This window comes from Plectropomus leopardus, chromosome 8 (genome assembly GCF_008729295.1).
Source record: "Plectropomus leopardus isolate mb chromosome 8, YSFRI_Pleo_2.0, whole genome shotgun sequence".
NCBI lineage: Eukaryota > Metazoa > Chordata > Actinopteri > Perciformes > Serranidae > Plectropomus > Plectropomus leopardus.
Window position 1 is genome coordinate 17,255,429 of NC_056470.1, and position 19,448 is coordinate 17,274,876.

The following is a 19,448-nucleotide window of genomic DNA, read 5'->3' on the forward strand; positions in this document are numbered from 1 at the left end:
AGTATTGGCTTTTTTTTAACATTTAAGAGCTTTATTCTGTGTTTTTACTGGTTTAAAACACCTGGTCTGTTTGTTTTGAAGAGATACGGACTCTGGTAGATAATTTGGCTCCCGGTAGAAACCTCATGAACATTGGGATCTGAAGTTACCAGAGAAAAAAAGGTGAGCACACATTAGCAGGTGCTTTGCCAGCAGCCTGTCTGCAATGAGCTGCACAGTGTTGGAGAAACACTGATTTGTAGTGTGAAACTGCTTTATTAAGTGTTTTTACCAGTTTCTATCACCTGGTTAGTTTGTTTTGGAGAGGAAGAGACCTCTGCTGATATTTTGACTTTAGGTAAAAACCTCTTGAAAACGCTGGGGAAATTCTAACCACTAGTTTCAGCTGTTTGCAATCTACAATCCTCACCCCTAAATTACACTCAATCCCCCTACACTGTATACTCTGTTCCTTTAACATAGGCACAGTATGCCACAGAGCCTCAGACACCCACTTCAGGTTTTGTTAGAACAATGGCATTTCTCCCCCCTCCCCCACTAGACATCAAATTACATTCAGGAACCAGACAGCGTTTATGAAGAGCAATGCTGCATGCAGACAAGAGCCCTGCCGAGCTGTCACAGTAAATAGAGATATATAATCAAAGCAGTGTTTTCTGGTGGATTTGTAGAAATCTGTTTTCATCAAAACTCCAGAGATGCTTCACCCAGGGTGAATGTCTGCTTATCCCTTAAGACATTCAAAACAAGGTTCAAAATGGGTAGAAAACAGGAAATAATGCCAGATTATAAGAGACAGAAACTAGAATTACTGCCTTGTGGTTGTATGCCTCTGTGAACGAGTCAAATTGAAGTTACAGTTTACATTCAAATTTATCCAGACTTACATTACATGTAGCCATGACAGTTGACAGTGTTTCAAATGTTGTTGCAAAGAAGCTAAAATTGTGAAATATGGATGCTTCACACACATCTTCGCCCCAGAAGCACAGAGGATTTATACAGTCAGCACAGTTTTAAGGTGGACACCCAACATTAGTTTCTCCAATTCAGTATCTGACCAAATGTCTCTCCTTCTGCTCCTGAGTTATGACGTTGAATAATGGCCAGAAAAAATGTTTTTGAAGAACATTATGAAGTCACAGTGAAGTTCACTTTTGACCTTTGGATATAAAATGTCAGTTAAGTGTCATGTTACATCATCATCGTTTGCTATAAGAGTAGAGTTTTGGCCAAAAATGTGTTTTGCAAGGTCACAGAGACCTTGATCTTTGACCTCCGACCACCAAAATCTAATCAGTTCATCACTGAGTCCAAGTGAATGTTTGTGCCAAATCTGAAGAAATTTTCTCACGGTGGTCTTGAGAGTGTGACGTACGCAAGGTCTTGGTGACCTTTACCTTTGATCTTTGACCACCAATATCTTATCAGTTCCCTTAAGGTGTTCTTGAGATAATGCGTTCACAAGAATGGGACAGGTAGAAACAGCCATGGCTGTCGCTGTCGTGGAGGAATAAAGAGGGAGGGGAGAACACATGAGAAACTTTTTAAGATTGTGTTTATCTAATACTAAGTATAAGATATGGACCAGGATTTGAATTTAAGGTGATATGAAAACACAAAATTCACATGTCACATTTCTCATTTTGGGAGTTTTAGAGGGATTGCGCACGTCTTTTAGCATGACATATTAACTCTCTTAATAGCATGTGTCTGGCAGCAGGTGGGAGATAGTCCCGGCCAGGTTGAGGAGGTGAACCGCTCACAGAGCACTCAGAGCTGAGTCACTGGTCGTGGATGGGACTCAAGGGATTTATTAGATTGAAATACATGAGTGTCGCTGGGAAATATGCTTTGTTTTGGCAACCAAGAGAACACACTGTTTTTTGACTGGCAAACACAGAGCTGGAAAGTGGGGTGGGGGGTGGGGGGACTGCGGAGTTGTCAAAGTGCCAAGACGCTCCAATTTCAGGGGAGCAGAGTTGTGATGACATCAGGGCAGTGTAATGCAGGTTGTCATGAGCGCAGCATGCTTGCCTTGATGTAATGTAACTCTGGCAGTGCCACCTGAACTCACAGCAAGGCAACAGATGGTAAAACATTTAATAACATTAGAGATAGAAAGATCAGAGAGAGCGAGATTGAGAAAGAGAGAACAGAGGAAATGTTGGCAAGCATGGAAGAATGGTTTCAGATGGAACAAATAGTCCATCAATAGATAATCAATCACTGCTTTTACCTCTCCTTCCCCTTCTTCCTCCCCAGTATACATCTGGCCAGAGTGCTGCAGTGACCCTACTGTTTCTCTCTGATGAGAGACACATATCAACGTGCTCATAAGATCAAGCTCGCACCCAAGCCCACTAATTTATCATAAACATAAAACCAAACAGAAATAGCTCACAGGCTCCCCTCTCTCCCACTTTGCCAGGAGGCTTTCTTTGCTTTTGGAGAGGAAAAATAAAAAGCGCGTGAGGTAGTTAAGGAAAAGTGAGCAAGACAGACAGGTTTCTTTTTAGACACAATGCAATAAAGCACCCTACACTCATGCTGACCCCCCCCCCCCCACTGTCTCATGCAACATTTAACCACGCTGGACCTCTGACAAGGCAAAATACCAGGGCAGGGCCGTGTAAAGGGCTTGCTCATGTAAGACAGGTGGAATCAGTTTCTCTGCCTGGAGCTGAGACCATGGCTGCAGTAAAAGCATATGCAGATGTGCACACATATATAACACATATACACATATGCAGGCATATAATCGTATACATACTGGTATGTACACACACATAGCTATGCCCGGAGCCTGGGGATAAAATAGAATGCACCACAGACTTACAAATTTCTTTTACAAGGTGCATGTTAAGTGCTCGAGCCACATGTAACGAGCATGTGTGCCTCTTTTCCGTATGTTTTAACTATGAGGTCAGAGGGGGGAGCCCCCAGTATCTATTTAGGGAGTAGAGTGCTATCAGGGTGGTCAAATTCGTAGAATAAGAAAGACTCTCTTAACTGCATGACCCCAATTCAAGCACCGTGCCGGCCTGCACATGCTCCTTGGAGTGCCCTTATGTAAGGTAGTACAACTCCAGCAGCTGAGAGTATGCATGCTCTAAAGGTGCACCAGCAGTCAGCCTTTCAATAGAAATAGTCAAACTAATGGAGAAAATGAATATTGTAGAGCTGTGGTGTTAAAGGGAGAGTTCATCCTAAAATGGAAATGCATATTTGTCTTGTGACCTGTAGTACTATTTATCAGTCTAGTTTTTTTTTTTTGTTGTTGTTGTGAGTCGCTGAGTGAGATATCAGCCATTGAGATGTCGTCCTTCTCTTGAATTGAACAAAAAGATAATCCACAGACCTTGTTGTGAAAATCTTCATGCAGGAGCTATTTTCTTTCTACCAAACTACACCCACCAACAGTGTCACCATGCAAAGGGACATGTGCATAACATATAGCATTATTGTTATTCCAGCTGATAGTTCGAATACTGCCACCTAAGCCAGACAATGTTACAGCTCAGCCAAGGAGGCTGCCACCAATGTTTTAGGCTGTTGTCATGCACAGTTTGTACATTTTCCTATGAAAAATAATACACTGAAATTCGCACACATTCCATGTAATTCATGTTTAATCCATGTTTATGGGAAGGCTGTGATCGTATGACCAACGTGTTGATGGGAGTAAACACAGAAGCCGTCCATGGAAGGACTAATTTTTGGGTGGTTGATGGGTCACAAAACATGCTGCTTTCATGCAAAGCTTTTGCCAGAGGAACAATTTTCAGAACTGTGTCAACTTTGAGTTATTTTAAGGTCATGGTCACCACTGTTACTTCCCTCAACCTAAGCTATGTAACTGTAGGTTAACTATGTAACATCATTAGTGGGGTGCTAATTCGTATAAATCATATGAACCGTTGTATGAGGGTATGTTAAATGTTTACATAACTTGCTGTCACATGCATAAACCCGTGATCCACAAGTAGATATACTTCCTTCTGTGCGGCGATACAGTTCGCAGATTTAGTTTGGTAGAACGAAAATCTGTAAAAGAGACATTACTGTTAAATATTTTCAGATGTGGGTTTTTTGGCGCTTTGAGCACCACAAGTCAAGTGCGCTCTAGCTCCAACAATCACCAATATGTCCAACACAAACAATCTAGATTGAACAGCACTACAGGTAAAAGTTGTTGGGTTTTTTCCAATTCTGGAGTGAACTGTCCCTTTAAGCATTGTACACTCTCACTAGGTGGTAACCCTCAGGTGTTAAAAGCAGCCCTGTAAAAAAAATAACAGTGTGCAGCCCCTGATAAAGAGGCAGGCAGGAGTCAGGAGATGCTTCACTGGCTCCGTTCCACAGAAAGATAAGAAGGTGATGAAGTGTTTTAAGAGCTAACTGCTCAGTCAACTCCCTAAATTATCAAACCATATCAGCTATTTATCACTTTGTTCCTCCTCCCAACCAAAACCTCTCCATCCTCCCCACCCTCAATTAGCCCATTACCCCTGGCTCTCCCCTTTCTCCTCCAGCCAAGCCAGCTCTCTCTCCCCCTCAGTCCACTGCATGCCTTCCCCCTCGACCTCCTTTCTACAATCAATTTCTGCCAAGCAGACATCACCACTAACTTCTCCCACCTATGTTCATAATTCTTCTCTGATTAAGGCCATCACTGCTGAGGAAGACACTGGAAGTCCCTGTAAAGAGAGAGCCAAGAGGACAACCGCAGGAAGCCAAACACACACAGCCAGGCCCAAAGTAATGGAGAATAGCTGACCGCTGACGTAGCTTAATGTAGCTAAGCCATAGCTGTGGGGGGAAAAAAAAAAAAGCCCCGTTTACAGAGAGCAGAGCCCGCTGACTAGATGCAGCTGTGCTCGGCAAAGCCTGATCAGAGGCAAGTTGATTGATTATGATCACCTGCAATGCACTGCGTAGCATAGCAGAGCTGATCAACATGAGAAGGGGGGAGCATGTTTGTATGAGGTGGAAATAACCCACTGGATCTTGGATTACACTGGACTGATAGTGTGTGTGTCAAATAGTGACAGAGAGAGAGAAAGAGAATGAGAGGAGGACTCTTGAAATGATCAGGAGCAGATGAGAATAATGGCCCATAATAAAACCTCATGCTTTTGTATCAGTGTCATATCTCATGGTTTGACTCAACCTTTCAGATTAGCATTTATCTTCGAAAGGAGGATTAAATAATATTTAAAGTAATGCTTCAAAGAGACGTGAGGAGAGGTAGGGAGGAGGTGCAGGTGAGCAGCGGCAAGTTTAGTGAGTGCTTTAAAGATAACACAAGTCTGTATGAGTGTACAGGATATAAAAAATGACTGCTGTTTGGATGACGGGATAAGTACAGAAGATTACGTAAAATATCACAGAATTTCACTTTATCAACTCTGTCAGTCAAGCGTAGTTCTTCACTATATTCTAGAAACCACACAGCAGGGAGGGACACTTATGGAACATTTAAAACATCACTTTCACCCAAATATTGAAAATAAAATTTTACGCAGTGTTTTATATTTTGAAGTCGGACAGTATATTACATAGAGTAGTTGTCTGTCAGCACGCCGCCAGTTTGGCAGGCAGGAGTCGGCCATGAAAACAAAGTAATCTACTGCTGTGGAGGGGTCTGCAACAAAATGTATTTCAGCCACCTTAAAAAACATTTATTTATTTCTAAAGTCAAAACTAATTTTAGCCACCTTAAAAAAAAGTCCCAACAAAAAAATTAATATCAGAATAGTTGTACGCTATATTAAGTGTATTTTTAATGTTTTACTTTTCCATACGACAGCCTGTTCCGTACAGAAAGACCCTTACGGCTTCAGTTCCCCGTCTATGCTCTCAACAAAGCTACCTAAATCACTGTTTTCTCAACGGAGTCTGGCTTTGAAGAGAGCAATAAAAAAGATTAATTTTCCTGCTGGAAATCATGTCTGACATGAAGGTTGATCAGATTTTTGGGTTTTGTTTTGTGTTTTTTTTTAGGTGGCTGACCCCCTCCACATCACTGCATTGCTTAGCTTCCGTGTTGGATTCTAGCCTGCTTCTCCAAACTGGGGGCGTGCAGACTGACATCTACTGTACACACGGCTTGGCAGTATATCAATATTAAATTGATATTGTGATATGAGACAAAATATCGTCTTAGATTTTGGATATCATAATATCATAAGTGTTGTCTTCTGCATTAGAGTAAAGTGATGTAATTTTCTGAACTTACCAGACTTTTCTTCTTCTGTTAGTTGCCTTTACTCGGTCATTAGTCATTATCGAGGTTATTGGTCAAAAATATTGTGCTGTTTGATTGTCTCCATAAGGCCTAGCCCTACATTGATAAGGGCTGGATAAGTACCCCATACAGCCCCACTTAAAAAAATCCGAACTATCCCTTTAATTTGTGCTGCAAAGACTTCAGACATCTGTCTGCATGTCAGTCTGCACGCTAATACAATGGAGGTGATTACAATTTTGTTTGTGGTGCAGATAGTATCAAAACATGAAAAGATTCCATAGCAACATTTCTTTTGCATCCCCATTACTCCAGATAATCAACACAGGCTGTGAACGCTTTCATAGGGAATATTTAGAGCTCTGTGGATAATCTGCACCACCAGGGCCACTTTTTCTGGAAAGAGAAGCTCTTGTTATACTTTCAGTGCCAAGAAAAAACTTGTGGAAGCTGCTTTTCACTCTGTGATTGATTGCGATGACATATTGTATATGTATGCAGCCTCCTCCATTTTACGGAGCATTGATTCATTATATCATGCTTCTGTACTTTTAATTACAAATGCCAAATCCCTTACTCCCACTGCATCCTTTATGATTTGGTGGGTTTGACAACATAAACAACTCACAGACATCAGTATTTGTATGTCTGTACCCACAAATAGACACTAAACGTCCAGGTTTCTCTTTACATCTCTCTGTCTTAGCTCTGGCAGTTATGTTTTGCCAAGTGGTTGCTTTTTAATGTACCCTGGGTTCTGACAAATTCAGGAAAAAGTGTATTTTCCTACTATGCACCTTAGGCATTGAATGATCTGCAAAATGATCTAAAATTAGAAACTTTAAAATCCATTGATGAAATTAAGGTCATCAAAGAATGTGGTGGTGGAGGCAGGTGGTTGTTTTTCTTGAGAGGCAACTGTCTTAAATAGCTTGTCTCCTGTTTTATATGAATTTATTTTCATTTTTATGGTGTGTATGTATATGTTCAATTTTAAAATGTTTTAATCGTGCACAGCTGCTATCTTGGTCAGGTCTCTCTTGTAAAACAGTTTTCTTTTCATCTCAATTGGAAATAGAAGGCTAAATAATTTAATATAATATAAATTTAAATAAACTGGATCTCCAAAAGTGATTTTTCAATACATTATAATATATAACATAACATAAAATGATCAAAGGTCAAATAAATACTTTTTTAAAGAAAAATAAAAGTGGCACTGAATTTTCCAAGTGATTTTTCAGTATAATACATAACATAACATAAAATTGCTGCATTAATACAGAACAAAGGCAGAGAAAGGGGGGAAAATTCTGTTAATGGAAGATAAGCTTTATAAAATGGAGTATATTAATTGTCATAATTGCTAAATGTGACAAGACTTAAAAAAGAAAAAGAAAATGCATAAAAACTCAGAAACTGTGATTTCCTCAGAAATTAGTCATTCACATGTTGAGCCTTTAATATGCAAGTTTTCTTGATAACATCAGTCTTATCCACTGAGTAGTGCTCAGTCTGTGAATGTTGTCCATAAAATACCATACATTTTTTTGATGTGGAGCAAGCTGAGGTTTATAAATGCTTGTTCATTTTTTTCATGTTTTTTTTTTTATCTTTTTTTTTTAATTTATTACTCAAACACTTTTATCTGTTTTCATCTCTTGAGCTGCTGTAATGAGGGAATTTCCTCGATGTACAGTAGTATTATTAACATTTATCTTATCTTGTTCACAGGTTCATATAAGGACTTGATGGTGGCCCCTAAAGGTCAAATGGCCAGTAATTCGTTGCAACATCTTCTTCCGTCCACAAATGTCGGTGCATCTGTTTCATGGCCTGACTCCAGCAGAGGCTCAGAGGGGAGGCAGCAGCAGCTCCGGAGAGAGGGAGGGGGACACTGAGAGGTGAGGACTGACAGCTGAGAGAGTGTGTAGCTTAATGTACAGTGATGAGAAGTGATGTGAGGTACAGTGAGATAAACAGTGAGTGGAAAACACAATGAGAAAAAGCTGGCACGGAGCTGGGAGCCTCTTACAGAAAGCAAAACAAAAGTTGATTGATTCTAAATCTCTGTACAGCGAGTAACTGACATGAATGGAGAGGGAGTAAAACGGTTAAAGACGGCCAACTGGCAGAGGCCAAAGTACACACATAGTAATTCCCTGCACATTTCACTACACACTGTATGATTGTGTGGGATTGTTTACTCCCTAGAACATCTAAAAAAGGAGCCTCATCACATAGGATTTCTTCGCTCAATATGCAAATACTCTTAACAGAGGAAACAGTTTGTTACTTTCCCACAGAAGTGGACACATGATAAATTGGCCAGTGCCATTACAATGGGATGTGTCCCTGTGACCGCATCAGGGAAAAAGAGGCGAGCTGGGATTATTTGTACAATATATGTAAGCAGGAGGTCACTGCTGACTGATGTATAACATCTACGTGCTCCTCCTCCTGCAGCTGCTGGTTCTGAGGACCAGAGTGGTATTTCTTAATAGGATTGTGTGGATGGGGTATTCTCTGAAATAAGATGAAAAGTAATAGATGGTTGGGTTTTACCACGTGAAACTATAATAAATGGTTTGTTTTTATGCTAAATGAGGATCATTTCAACAGAGAGCAAAGCCAAAATTCTTCACGTGTGTCTGAGTAACTCCTAGTCTCAAGCCAGGAGCCAGATTCCTAGAAATCGCACGAAAAGAACAAGAATTGTCTTAATGTTTCCAATTGTGTGGAACAATCTGCCTGCCAGAGATTCTTGCATCCCAAGTTTCCCTGCAGCTTTTTCACACTACTGTCAGTTCGGTAATAACACAGACTCCTGGCGATCCACAGTGTATGTAACAGAGTGGACACAACAACTGGTGAGCTCAGTTTACAGTTGCGGTGCAAATAGACAGAAGTGTTGCCACCTAGTGATAAAATGTAAAATAGCAACTTGTCATCCATTGGCCCAAGTAAGACGTTGATGGAGCGTGAAATTGTTAAACAAACGGAAGGATCAGTGAGCTTTATCTTATTTGGAGAAAAATAATCTTTATCCCCAGCAGGAGACCGAGAGAGAGCTTCTGTCTTTGAAGCAGAGGCAAAGAGGCAAGACAAATCTTAACTGATCTCCTCAAGCAAAAGCTCCTGATTTATAAAGACTTTACACACTCAGTTGCCAGTTTATTAGGTACACCTCGCCAAAACTAATGCAGTGTGATGCCATAGTCCCACAGTAAATCCTACCTTCATAAATGAGAGTTGTAGTGTTCGGTGGATTCAACATGTGATCATTTTGAAAGATCTAGTTTGTGAAACTGTTGAATTGTATTTCAAAGAGGTGTTTCTGTTATTTAGCCTGGTGATTTTAGACAGCTCTGGGGTACGCCTGCAGTTACCAGGAGGTAGTGGGAATTGTGGTGTGGCTCAGCTAGTTAAGGTAAAATTTGATTTTTACATAAAACTGAGAGTAAGGAATGGTTTAAATGGCTTTACATCCAGTTTCTTCCACTAGTAATAAAGGCAAACTTGACCAAACTGATATTAACACTGTCAGATTAATTGTATAACAAATACTGTAACAATATTGTTAAACATTGTATGAAAAAAAATCTAATTAGTGTTAAATAATATCCATTTAATGGTGAATTTAAATGAACAAATTTGGAACCTGATGGTGGTGCTGATGAGGGGTACTTTGATAAGGATGTGTCATCCTCATTGATATAAATTGGGTGCAAAAAAATAACAGAAACACCTGTGTACGCTGAATGTACATATAGTTTGAAAATCTATTTACTTCAGCTTTAAAACTCATTTGAGCGGCATTGAAAAACTGTCCAAAAAGATCACAATGTGGCAGATCAATTCTTTATTCATAATATTTGTGTTTTACAGTACATATATACCCATCCACAGCTGTGATAAAATCATTCTCGTCATATCAGGCTTTAAAATGATATATTATTGCAATATGATCCAAGCACCTCCTCTAATACAGTATGTATGAATGAGCTACATAACAGTTTTTTTTAGTACAGTTGATCTGATGTGAACACACAGGACAGAACGGCATATAACAGGCACAGTGACATTTAAGTTACAATATGACAAAATAAAGGTAAGGTGTTGCATGGACATAGCACATTTTGGTTGATTTAAAGGCTGTAAAAAAAGTGGTAATTTAGAAAATAAATAATGATCCACAATAACGAATGCTTTTGCATATTAGGATTTTTAACTATTTCTCACCTCAACATGTCAGGCTAACGGAAACATTTGTAACAAAAAGGCCTTTTCATGTTATAGAACAATTTGTAAGAACACATATTTTAACTGAATGAGCCTGATGAACTCAGGAAATATCTATACAGTATAATGATGGAATTTGATCAAAAGTAAACCGTTTTAAAATCTGTCTCTGAAGGTCAATGTTACATGTGAAACACGCAGGTGTGTGAATGAAAGCTTGTTTGTACAGTGATCAGTAAGCCGTGTGAACAAGAAAAAAAAAAGGACCTGACGCTATGGAAACAGACATGCATGGATAACCTGTTCAAACTCACACTTCCATGTGTGTGTGTGTGTGTGTGTGTGTGTGTGTGTGTGTTTATAACTCAAAGCGTGAGCTGCCCATTACTCTGGATGACCCTCATGATGGACTGGACCACCTCTGATGTGGTGCCCTGACCCCCGATATCAGCTGTGTGCAACTGCAAGCAAAAGAAAAAAACAAACAGGTTGCTCACAAACATAATGGCCAATCATTAATCAAATTAGGCTTAAAAGCAAAAAGTGCCATGAAAATTTAAAACTGCAGAATGGGCCCTGTTGTGTAGAGTTATCCAGGGATGACGTTTCATTGTAGGTCAACCTGGAAGTTAACATCATCCATGTTCCCTCGACAAAAAGCCTATTGGGTTTTTCCGTTCGATTTTGGATTATTGCAGAAAGCTTTTTTTTTTTAGACAGGTAAATGCTTCAAAATTTACAAGTGGGGTATTTACTGGTGTATTTTATGTCGTAGAACAAAATTTAAAAATCTCTTAAGCTGTTGTTAAGCAAAGGCCTTGTTTCAGACATCAAAACTCATTCAAAAAAACTCATTGAGTTTGTGACGAAAGAACCGTAGTGCAGCTCTTTTTCTGTGATTTAGCACTCCTTCCTGCACCACTCTATTTTTATGAGTGCTTTATGTATATTTTTAAGTGTCTTTATGCAAACAGTTTCTCACTGGGAGGTATCTCTCTGCCAGATCAGGTTTTTAAATAAGCTCAAAGACTGTAATTAATGTCATGCTACACAATGTAAATGAGATACCATATAGTGCAGCACTTAATAAGAGCTTTGTGACATTGAAAGGGAACGATGCTGCTTTGTGTGAAAGTATTGCGATGCCAACTAGGAAGCGTGCCAGACCTGCCACCAGGGCCTATATCACACAACACAACAAAGCCTCATAGCTTTGTGGCAGTGAGACAGGTGAGGGGAGAGGCCTGTCAGCGCAGAAAGACTTACCCTGGTTTCATTCATGGTGGTGAGGATTGCATTTCGGATCATGGTCGCATAGTCATAAAGCCTGGAGAGGTACAGGAGAGAGAATTATTTATTTATTGGTATCACAGCATTACATTTCACATGAAACCACAAGAAGATATTACGGTATTTTATCTGGAAAAGCTTACTTAAGGTGGTCCAGCATCATGCAGCTGGCTAGCAGCATGGCAGTGGGGTTAGCAATATTTCTGTCCGCAATGCTCTTCCCTGTGTTCCTTGTGGCCTGAGAAAATAATAGGAGTCACAATATATCGGACAGACATGTTTCATGTATTTCTCCAACAGTTGCTTCGTTCAAATGGAATCGTGAGCTCGTGGTTATGACTTGGGAAGCCGTGAACACCACATGCTTTCCGCTGTAGTAGTGAAGTAGTGAAGTTGTGAGAGCACTGCTACTAGGCAACAGCAACATGAACACTACTGACGGAAACTAGAGGCCACCGAGGATAACGATATAGCAAGCGAGCAAGTCATGTAATGCAAGAAGATCAAAGACATAGTGTCAGAGTAAAAAAATGAGGCATGTTATAAAATTATGAAAAACAGCTCTATAAAACTAAAATTACAATATATTAATAACCATACAGTGAAAGAGTCCAGTGCATGCACCACTTCTTAGAATATCAGCAAACACATCACAACTTGTGATCTTGGAAGTCTTCACTTACGAGGTACTTAATACCACATGAGGGGTTGTTCAAATCTTGTGATCCAAGGGAAAATATCCCATTTGAAAGCAGTAAGTGAACTCCCAAAAACTCACCGTTTCAAAGACAGCATAGTCCCGGCCATAGTTAGCCCCAGGCACGAGTCCAGGCCCTCCCACCAGGCCTGCACACACGTTGCTCACTATGTTCCCATACAGATTGGGCATCACCATCACATCAAACTGCTGGGGCTTGGACACCAGCTAAGACCACAGACAAAGTGGCAGGTGAATAAACATGGAAACATTGAAGAACTTTTCCCAATCTCGGAGTTGTGTCATTTTATCCTCCCTCACCTGCATGGAGGTGTTGTCCACAATCATGCTGTCAAATGTGATGTCCGGGTAACCAGAGGCCACTTCTCTGCAGCACTGCAGGAACAAGCCATCGCCGAGCTTCCTGTTGAAGCAGAGAGGCCAAAATTAACATTACTAGCTCTAAGAAACTCACAGTATTACATAAGACTCAGGAGGCCAGACATTTATAGCGTGATGCATTTGCGTCAGAGTAACTCGCATGATGTTAGCCTTGTGCACAGCGGTGACCCTTTTGCGACCTTTCTCCCTGGCCAGATTGAAGGCATACTCGGCAATCCTGAGGGAATTGTTCCTGGTGATGATCTTGAGACTTTCCACTACCCCAGATACACTCTAAAATAAGACAGGAGAAGAATGACTGATAAATGACGATGACAGTCCAAGTATTTGGTGCGGTCAATGATGCAGTAACACTGTTCGGAGTCACTGGTGAAACGGCATATGTAAGTGTGTAGAGCCGACTCATATCCTACCTCTGTGTCATCAGGCTGTAACTACACATCACTTCTTAACTGTTAGTAGAGCTGACCACACACCTACTGTCATTTTAGGCTTGTGCAAATTTTATATTGTTCCGAAGGTTTCATAAAGTGGCATGTTTTCAAAATCGATACACGTTATTCCTATAGTCTAAGACAGTCCAAAAATATAAGTAAACATTAAAGCCTGATTTATGGTAGGGTGCTCGACGCTTTTGATAACTGTCGACAGAAATTGAACTGTTTATTATTATTTATGCTTCAGCAAAAGGTTTTCAGTCGTCTTCATGGTAACCAGAGATGCCTTGAGGGTTTTTTTATGCTCTTAGTCTATTTCTGTCACTTTTAATGAAGCATTATCTGCACCAACAGCTGTTTAAATCACACAAATATCCCGCTATTTATGTGTGTCAAATTTTTTAACTGTATATTCATGGATTGATCAGCTTTCAGTTTTTCTGTGAGCAGCAAATTCCACTCCCTTGTTATGATGGGCTGGGAATTAAAATCAATGAATCAATAAATACTATGATTTCCTTTTGTGACGCTGACTTGAAAAATATTTTGGTTCCGTAAATGTCTGCTGTCAGTCAGCTTGGTGATGGCCGTTGGCCGGCCGCTGTCCTCTCAGCTCTGCAGGAGCTGCTGCTAATAGACAGCAGCTTCTGTGGACAGAGAAGCTGAATGTAGGTTGGCGTTGGTATGAATTGAAAACTTATCTCTCCATCATGACGTTAGTAAAACTACCAACCACCATTGCATGATAAAATATGATGTCCAAAGTGACGAAATTTGCCGGGTGCCTGACATGTTGAGTGACACTTTCGACACTTTCTGTTGAAAATATGTCAATTCTGTCAGGTGAAATATCAAAAGCCTGTTCAACTCTCTCCCAAATCCAAAAAACTAGAGCCCTAAAATTTAAATGTGGGATGTCATCAAGTATTAAGTCTGAAGCTGCTCCAGGCAGTGAATTTTAAAAGATGGTATCCTTATATATCCTGATTATATGGGTACATTTTCTGTTTCAGAGCTGAGAACAAAAGACAACATACAATAGAATATATATCAAATGGGAATAAAACAGAAAAACATTCTGTGAGTCCACAAAATCAGGCTCCCATTCATTATCTGCAAGCAGCTCCAGACTTAATGCTTTGACATCACAAGACTGACACTTTCTGGTTTCTAGTTTTTAGAGAGTGTAGCTCTTGTTCACAAGCATCGATTAAACTTCAAGCGATGGAAACAACATATTGGAATTCTTAATGTAGGCGGTGTTCCCTCTTGAAGGTCATGATCTACACCAATAATGATCAAGTATATCAGATCAGTGTTTTTCCCTTTGTAGATGAATGTATTTGTTTTAATTGCATGTGGGTAATACTTAATTCCCATTTCAAAAGAGAAGGAGATGTGAGGAAAGAGACACAGAGAGGCAATAAATCTTAAAAGGTGAGAAATATAAGCATGTGTTTCAGCAGACAGTAGAATTGATTGTTTTTGTTCTGTCTGACCTCGTGCTCCAGACTGCTGTACTCTCCCTCTGTGTTCTCCCTGATGATCATGATGTCGATGTTCTTGTGGCGTGTCTGGACTCCAGGGAGCGACTGGCAGTGCATCACGTTGGCAAACAGGTCTAAGCTCGTGCTTTTGAGACACAAATGAAACAAGAGACAGGAAAAAGAAATGGGTTAACTGACATTACCAGACACAAAGGACCAAATTATAGAAGAGACATTTGACAGCAGAGAGTCTACATCTTTTAAAACTCTTACCGTAGAACATTATTTCTGGATTTGACAGATGGCGGCATGGTATGTTTGGTTTCTATGTTACCTATCAGGAGAGTTAAGTCACGTCACAGTTAAACCTTAGTGTCATGGTCTTATTATAAACGACATGCTTCTCACAGCTGTGCTCTGCTCATAACATGGAAACAAAGGGGTTTGCTTGCCTTTGAGGGCAACTCCATTGCGGCGAATGGCAGTGACGGCATTTTTTATATCATCCTCAGTCTCTATGGCAGAGTTGACATGCACCACCTCAAAGTCCACTGGCACGCAGCTGAACCTACAACATGAAAACAAACATGGTGAGGCAAAACTCAACAGCCTGTAGCCAACACTTTGAACAGGATTTAATTTAACCAACCTGAACACCTCTCTGACGTGATTGAGCAGCTCTGGACCAATTCCATCTCCGGGAATGAGGGTAACAGTGTGTCTGCCTCCATACTTTGCAGGAGGGGGCTGTAACATTGGCATTTTACAGATTAACTGCACTTAACGTAAAGGACAACACTGGTGTTACGAGTTTTGACCCAACTACAAATCACAATACATACATAGATTGTTGCTGATATGTTACTATATAATGCCATGTGGTTTTAGATTAATTTCCAACCTACCACTTTTAATCTAGCTCAAGTACAATAAAAAAACACCTTGCAGAGACTAAACATCTTAAGATTCATCATCCATCGCACTTAACATTTGGTTGCTCAATAGTTGTACAAAAGAGATTTCAAAATGGCAAACAGATGCAATTTCTTTTGCACAACTATTAATCTGTACATGCTGTTAAACTAAAACAATGTATTTTAGAGCTGAAACAAATGATTATTTTTAAAAATGTTTAGTGTTTCCAAATTTTCAAATATGTGAAAGTCAGTTTTAATACCATAGTGAAATGGGAAAAAAAACCCTGACAATCGTCACAATCTTTAGTTAATGGGCTAGAAAATGGTAAAGCACCAGTACAGCTCTTCAAAGCCAAAGCACCAAGGAAGTAAGAGTGTGAAGGGAATATTAAGCCGTAAAAAGTTGATAGTGTCATTTAGGGCTGGGCAATATATCACTATTTTTTTAATAACTTGTCACTGTCATCATATTTAAGGATTTTTTAAATATTGTGAATTGAGAACATGTTTTTATTTAACTGATATTCCATGATCTTACCAATTCTCTATGCAGAGGTGGGACCAAATTACAAATACTAGATTTTGTACTTATTTCTTTAAAACAGTTTGTTGGAAGTTTTGTCATCACCTGTAATTGTCACGGCATTTGTTGTTACACGCAGGTACAATTATCTCACAAATCATTCTTTCCAACTCGCACCCAGTAACATGGTGTTTAACCTTCACAATTTCCTCTTGCAACCTGACTGGATGCTGTCAGACTGGTTCAAACAAAGTGGATCTATGGAATTAAGTGCCAACTTGCTGGGAATGAAAAGCGTTAATGTTAGTTGATTCACAAAATTAGTTAATTAAGGTCACCCTGTTTAAATAACATAGCCTACTTTTTAATTTTTAGACTTGTGAGGGAAAGTATCAAGTATTTTCAAGTCAAAAGGCTCAAGTCCAAGTGAAGTCACATGTCATTGGTGGTAAAATACAAGTTGAGTCGGATGTCTTCTTTGATTTTGTCAAGTTGCATCTAACGTTATAAAATTTGTGACTCAAGTCTGACTTGGGTTCAAATCATGTGACTCGAGCTGCACCTCTACTGTTATGTATACCAGTACTGACATAAGGCTTTATGCATATTTTTTTCACATCATATAGCCATTGTATAAATGTTCTGTCTTGTTTGTGAAGTGATGCATTGTTAGCTAGAAAAACACATCAAAGTCAGCTACTTACAATGTTGTCTCTCTGTTGTTGAAGATGCACAGCAAGGAGAGCAGAGGGACAAGAGTTACTTTGACAGCCACATAAAAGAATAGCAGGTACAGAAGCAATGTAACCTCTCCTCCCCCAAGAGGATGGAAAAACAGGTGTATAGTAGCCCCAGTTACATTACAACAGATACAAAGAGTGTCCTTCCACTCACAAAGTTTACCCCAAAGCCATACAGCTTGGAAATAAATTGCTTATTAGTACAGAAAGTACAGATTTTTGGAAGTGGGGTTGTATGGGGTACCTATCAAAATAAACAGGCACATATACAGTGGACAGGCTGACAGACGCCGATGGTCCTATATTACTGTAACATTGTTCCTCATTCTCTGTCACCAGTGTAACATGGTAGCATGGTGGACATAGCATTTAGGCTACAGGAATTTTGAGCTGGACCGCAACAACGTGTTTCATACACCTCTGGTTCCCAATCTGAGTGTTGCCAAAGTTTCCCAGATTTCTTCACAGATATCAATGAAATGCTGAGATAGGCCTCCTGTTCATTGTATTTTATATATTTTTCAAGTTTGGATTTATGTCACAGGGCACAGTGAGGACCTGAGCTAAAGTGATACTCACAAAGCATTCACTCTCTGCTGAGCGGCCTCGTCCTGTCGCAGAAAAGATGGCCAAGCAAAAGGAATTTCTCAAAATAGAAGCCTTTAAGGCATGTATGATTGTAGGTATAATAAATCCTATAAACAGTTTCAACAAAATCAGGAAAACTTATCTCTGATGCAATATTCACAGGAATTTATCTGCCAATATCTAACACCTACTTTCTGCAGTAGGCACTGAGGTTAATTGTACAGTTTATTAGTGGTTCTACACTGTTATTTTTGTGAATTTATTATAATATGAAATATCCCTAAAATATGTCATCAGTTTACTCGGTGATAATAAAGAGGTCCCTGAAGGAAAAAGGTTGGGAAACACTGTACACGGTCCAGCCGTTAATTGTCATCATGTATAATAATAGTAATTGTTTGGATGTATGACTCAAAATGTGAAAAAATAGAGGTCCGCACACCAGGGAGCTCCTCTTAAAGGATTTTATTCTGTGAAAATAAGTGACGTTTTGAGCTAAAAAACGCTCTTCCTCAGACTTATTTTCGCAGAATAAAACCGTTTATGGGGAGCTCCCCGGTGTGCGGACCTCTATTTTTTCACACTTTGGTTTATCTTGGATCCAGCACCCACTATGGGATGTGCGTGTCTTTTTGAATCTCTTTGCATGGAGATATGACTCATCCACTGTCATGGTTTGGGTACTTTCGGAGCCTCAGAGTCCTTTACTGTCTATCTGCACGCCTGTGAGGAGGCTCCAAGGTGTCTGAAGGTTAAGATACTGAAAGATGAAATCCTTGCAGATGTTCAATGTTTAAAACTGCTGTATGATGTGTTCACTACACTGTATAAGGGTGAATTTCTTTTAGTTGTTATTATGTCTTTTCCCATGTTTGTGCTGAACCAAGAGCTTCTCTGATCCGATTTATGTTGTCTTTAAACCTATATTAATGTATGATCAGCAATTTTATTTTATTATTCATTAAGATGAAGACTGGCCAAGAGTACAAGTTTTCTTCAGTATCAAACAGCTTCACGTTCTTGTTGGTAATCACTGTCTGACAGCAAGGTACATAAGTTACAATATTCCTAATGTAGCATACACTTAAACTGATTATTATTATAATTTTATTTAACTTTTTTTTTTTAAAGCTGTGACACTTTTTTGGGTAGTTTCAGTGCGTTTTGTTGCGGACTGCTCCACAGCAGTAGATTGCTTATCTTCCATGTCAGACTCCTGTCTGCTTCTCCAAATTGGAGGCGTGCCAACCGATATCTGTCTGTGCATAAGCACCACATACAACCCCACTTCAAAAATCTGAACTGTCCCTTTAATGAGTAGCAGTGATTTTATTAATGACATCAGTGCTGCCATTGCGTTATATACAAACGGACAAAATCACATCCACTCTTTGTGACATGTTAGAAACTCACAGAGACAATCTGAACCACTCACAGTAATAGTCTTATTCCTGTGACTTGTCAGAGTTGTTCCAAATACCTGAAATACAACATAAAGAGAGATGGTTTAGAGCGTCTTTATGAATGCATTTTATCATAGGAGTGTTCAAATAGTTTAGCAAAACTTTAATGCATCCATCACATCCAAACATGCGGAAGAAGACGGCTGCCCTGCTAATTCAACTATAACATTATAATATTAGCCATATGACCTTGTGTTCAGATAAAAACGCACAGTAAAATAGTAAGACTTTACTTTGGAGCCACACAACAACAGCATTCGCAACAAATGTTGGCACAGCGACGTGTCTTGTCTTACTTTAACCGTGTTTCCAAGACGTCCACCCCAGAAAGGATTTATAATTTTGGACATCGAGAGCACAGCGCTGTGTGCAGCCATCTTGATTTTGAGATACTAGTCGCGTGCACAAGGAG

General features: G+C 39.7%; 1 protein-coding gene across 2 annotated transcripts; it reads right to left on the bottom strand.

Moving 5' to 3' along the window:
- Positions 1-10,097: 10,097 nt before the first annotated feature.
- Positions 10,098-19,442, bottom strand: idh3g (isocitrate dehydrogenase (NAD(+)) 3 non-catalytic subunit gamma). Of its 2 annotated transcripts, XM_042491623.1 has the most exons (13): positions 19,333-19,442; positions 19,009-19,053; positions 16,950-16,961; positions 15,455-15,552; positions 15,258-15,373; positions 15,079-15,139; positions 14,818-14,950; positions 13,021-13,154; positions 12,801-12,903; positions 12,561-12,707; positions 11,926-12,020; positions 11,759-11,819; positions 10,098-10,953 (listed from the first exon to the last, which is right to left on the bottom strand). In XM_042491623.1, exons 1-13 carry the CDS (start codon positions 19,411-19,413, stop codon positions 10,858-10,860), a joined length of 1,182 nt encoding a protein of 393 aa, XP_042347557.1. In that variant the 5' UTR covers positions 19,414-19,442; the 3' UTR covers positions 10,098-10,857. The 2 variants fall into 2 exon arrangements, with proteins under 2 accessions (XP_042347557.1, XP_042347558.1); XM_042491624.1 differs by lacking the exon at positions 16,950-16,961.
- Between the last annotated feature and the right edge of the window lie 6 nt (positions 19,443-19,448).

Excerpts from the sequence above, each read along its gene's own strand:
- idh3g (XM_042491623.1), bottom strand. The coding sequence starts at position 19,413 with ATGGCTGCACACAGCGCTGTGCTCTCGATGTCCAAAATTATAAATCCT. Across the intron at positions 13,155-14,817 it reads ACAGCAGTCTGGAGCACGAG|AGTGTATCTGGGGTAGTGGA; the intron begins GTCAGACAGAAC and ends GTCTTATTTTAG. Across the intron at positions 11,820-11,925 it reads ATGATGCTGGACCACCTTAA|GCTTTATGACTATGCGACCA; the intron begins GTAAGCTTTTCC and ends GTACCTCTCCAG.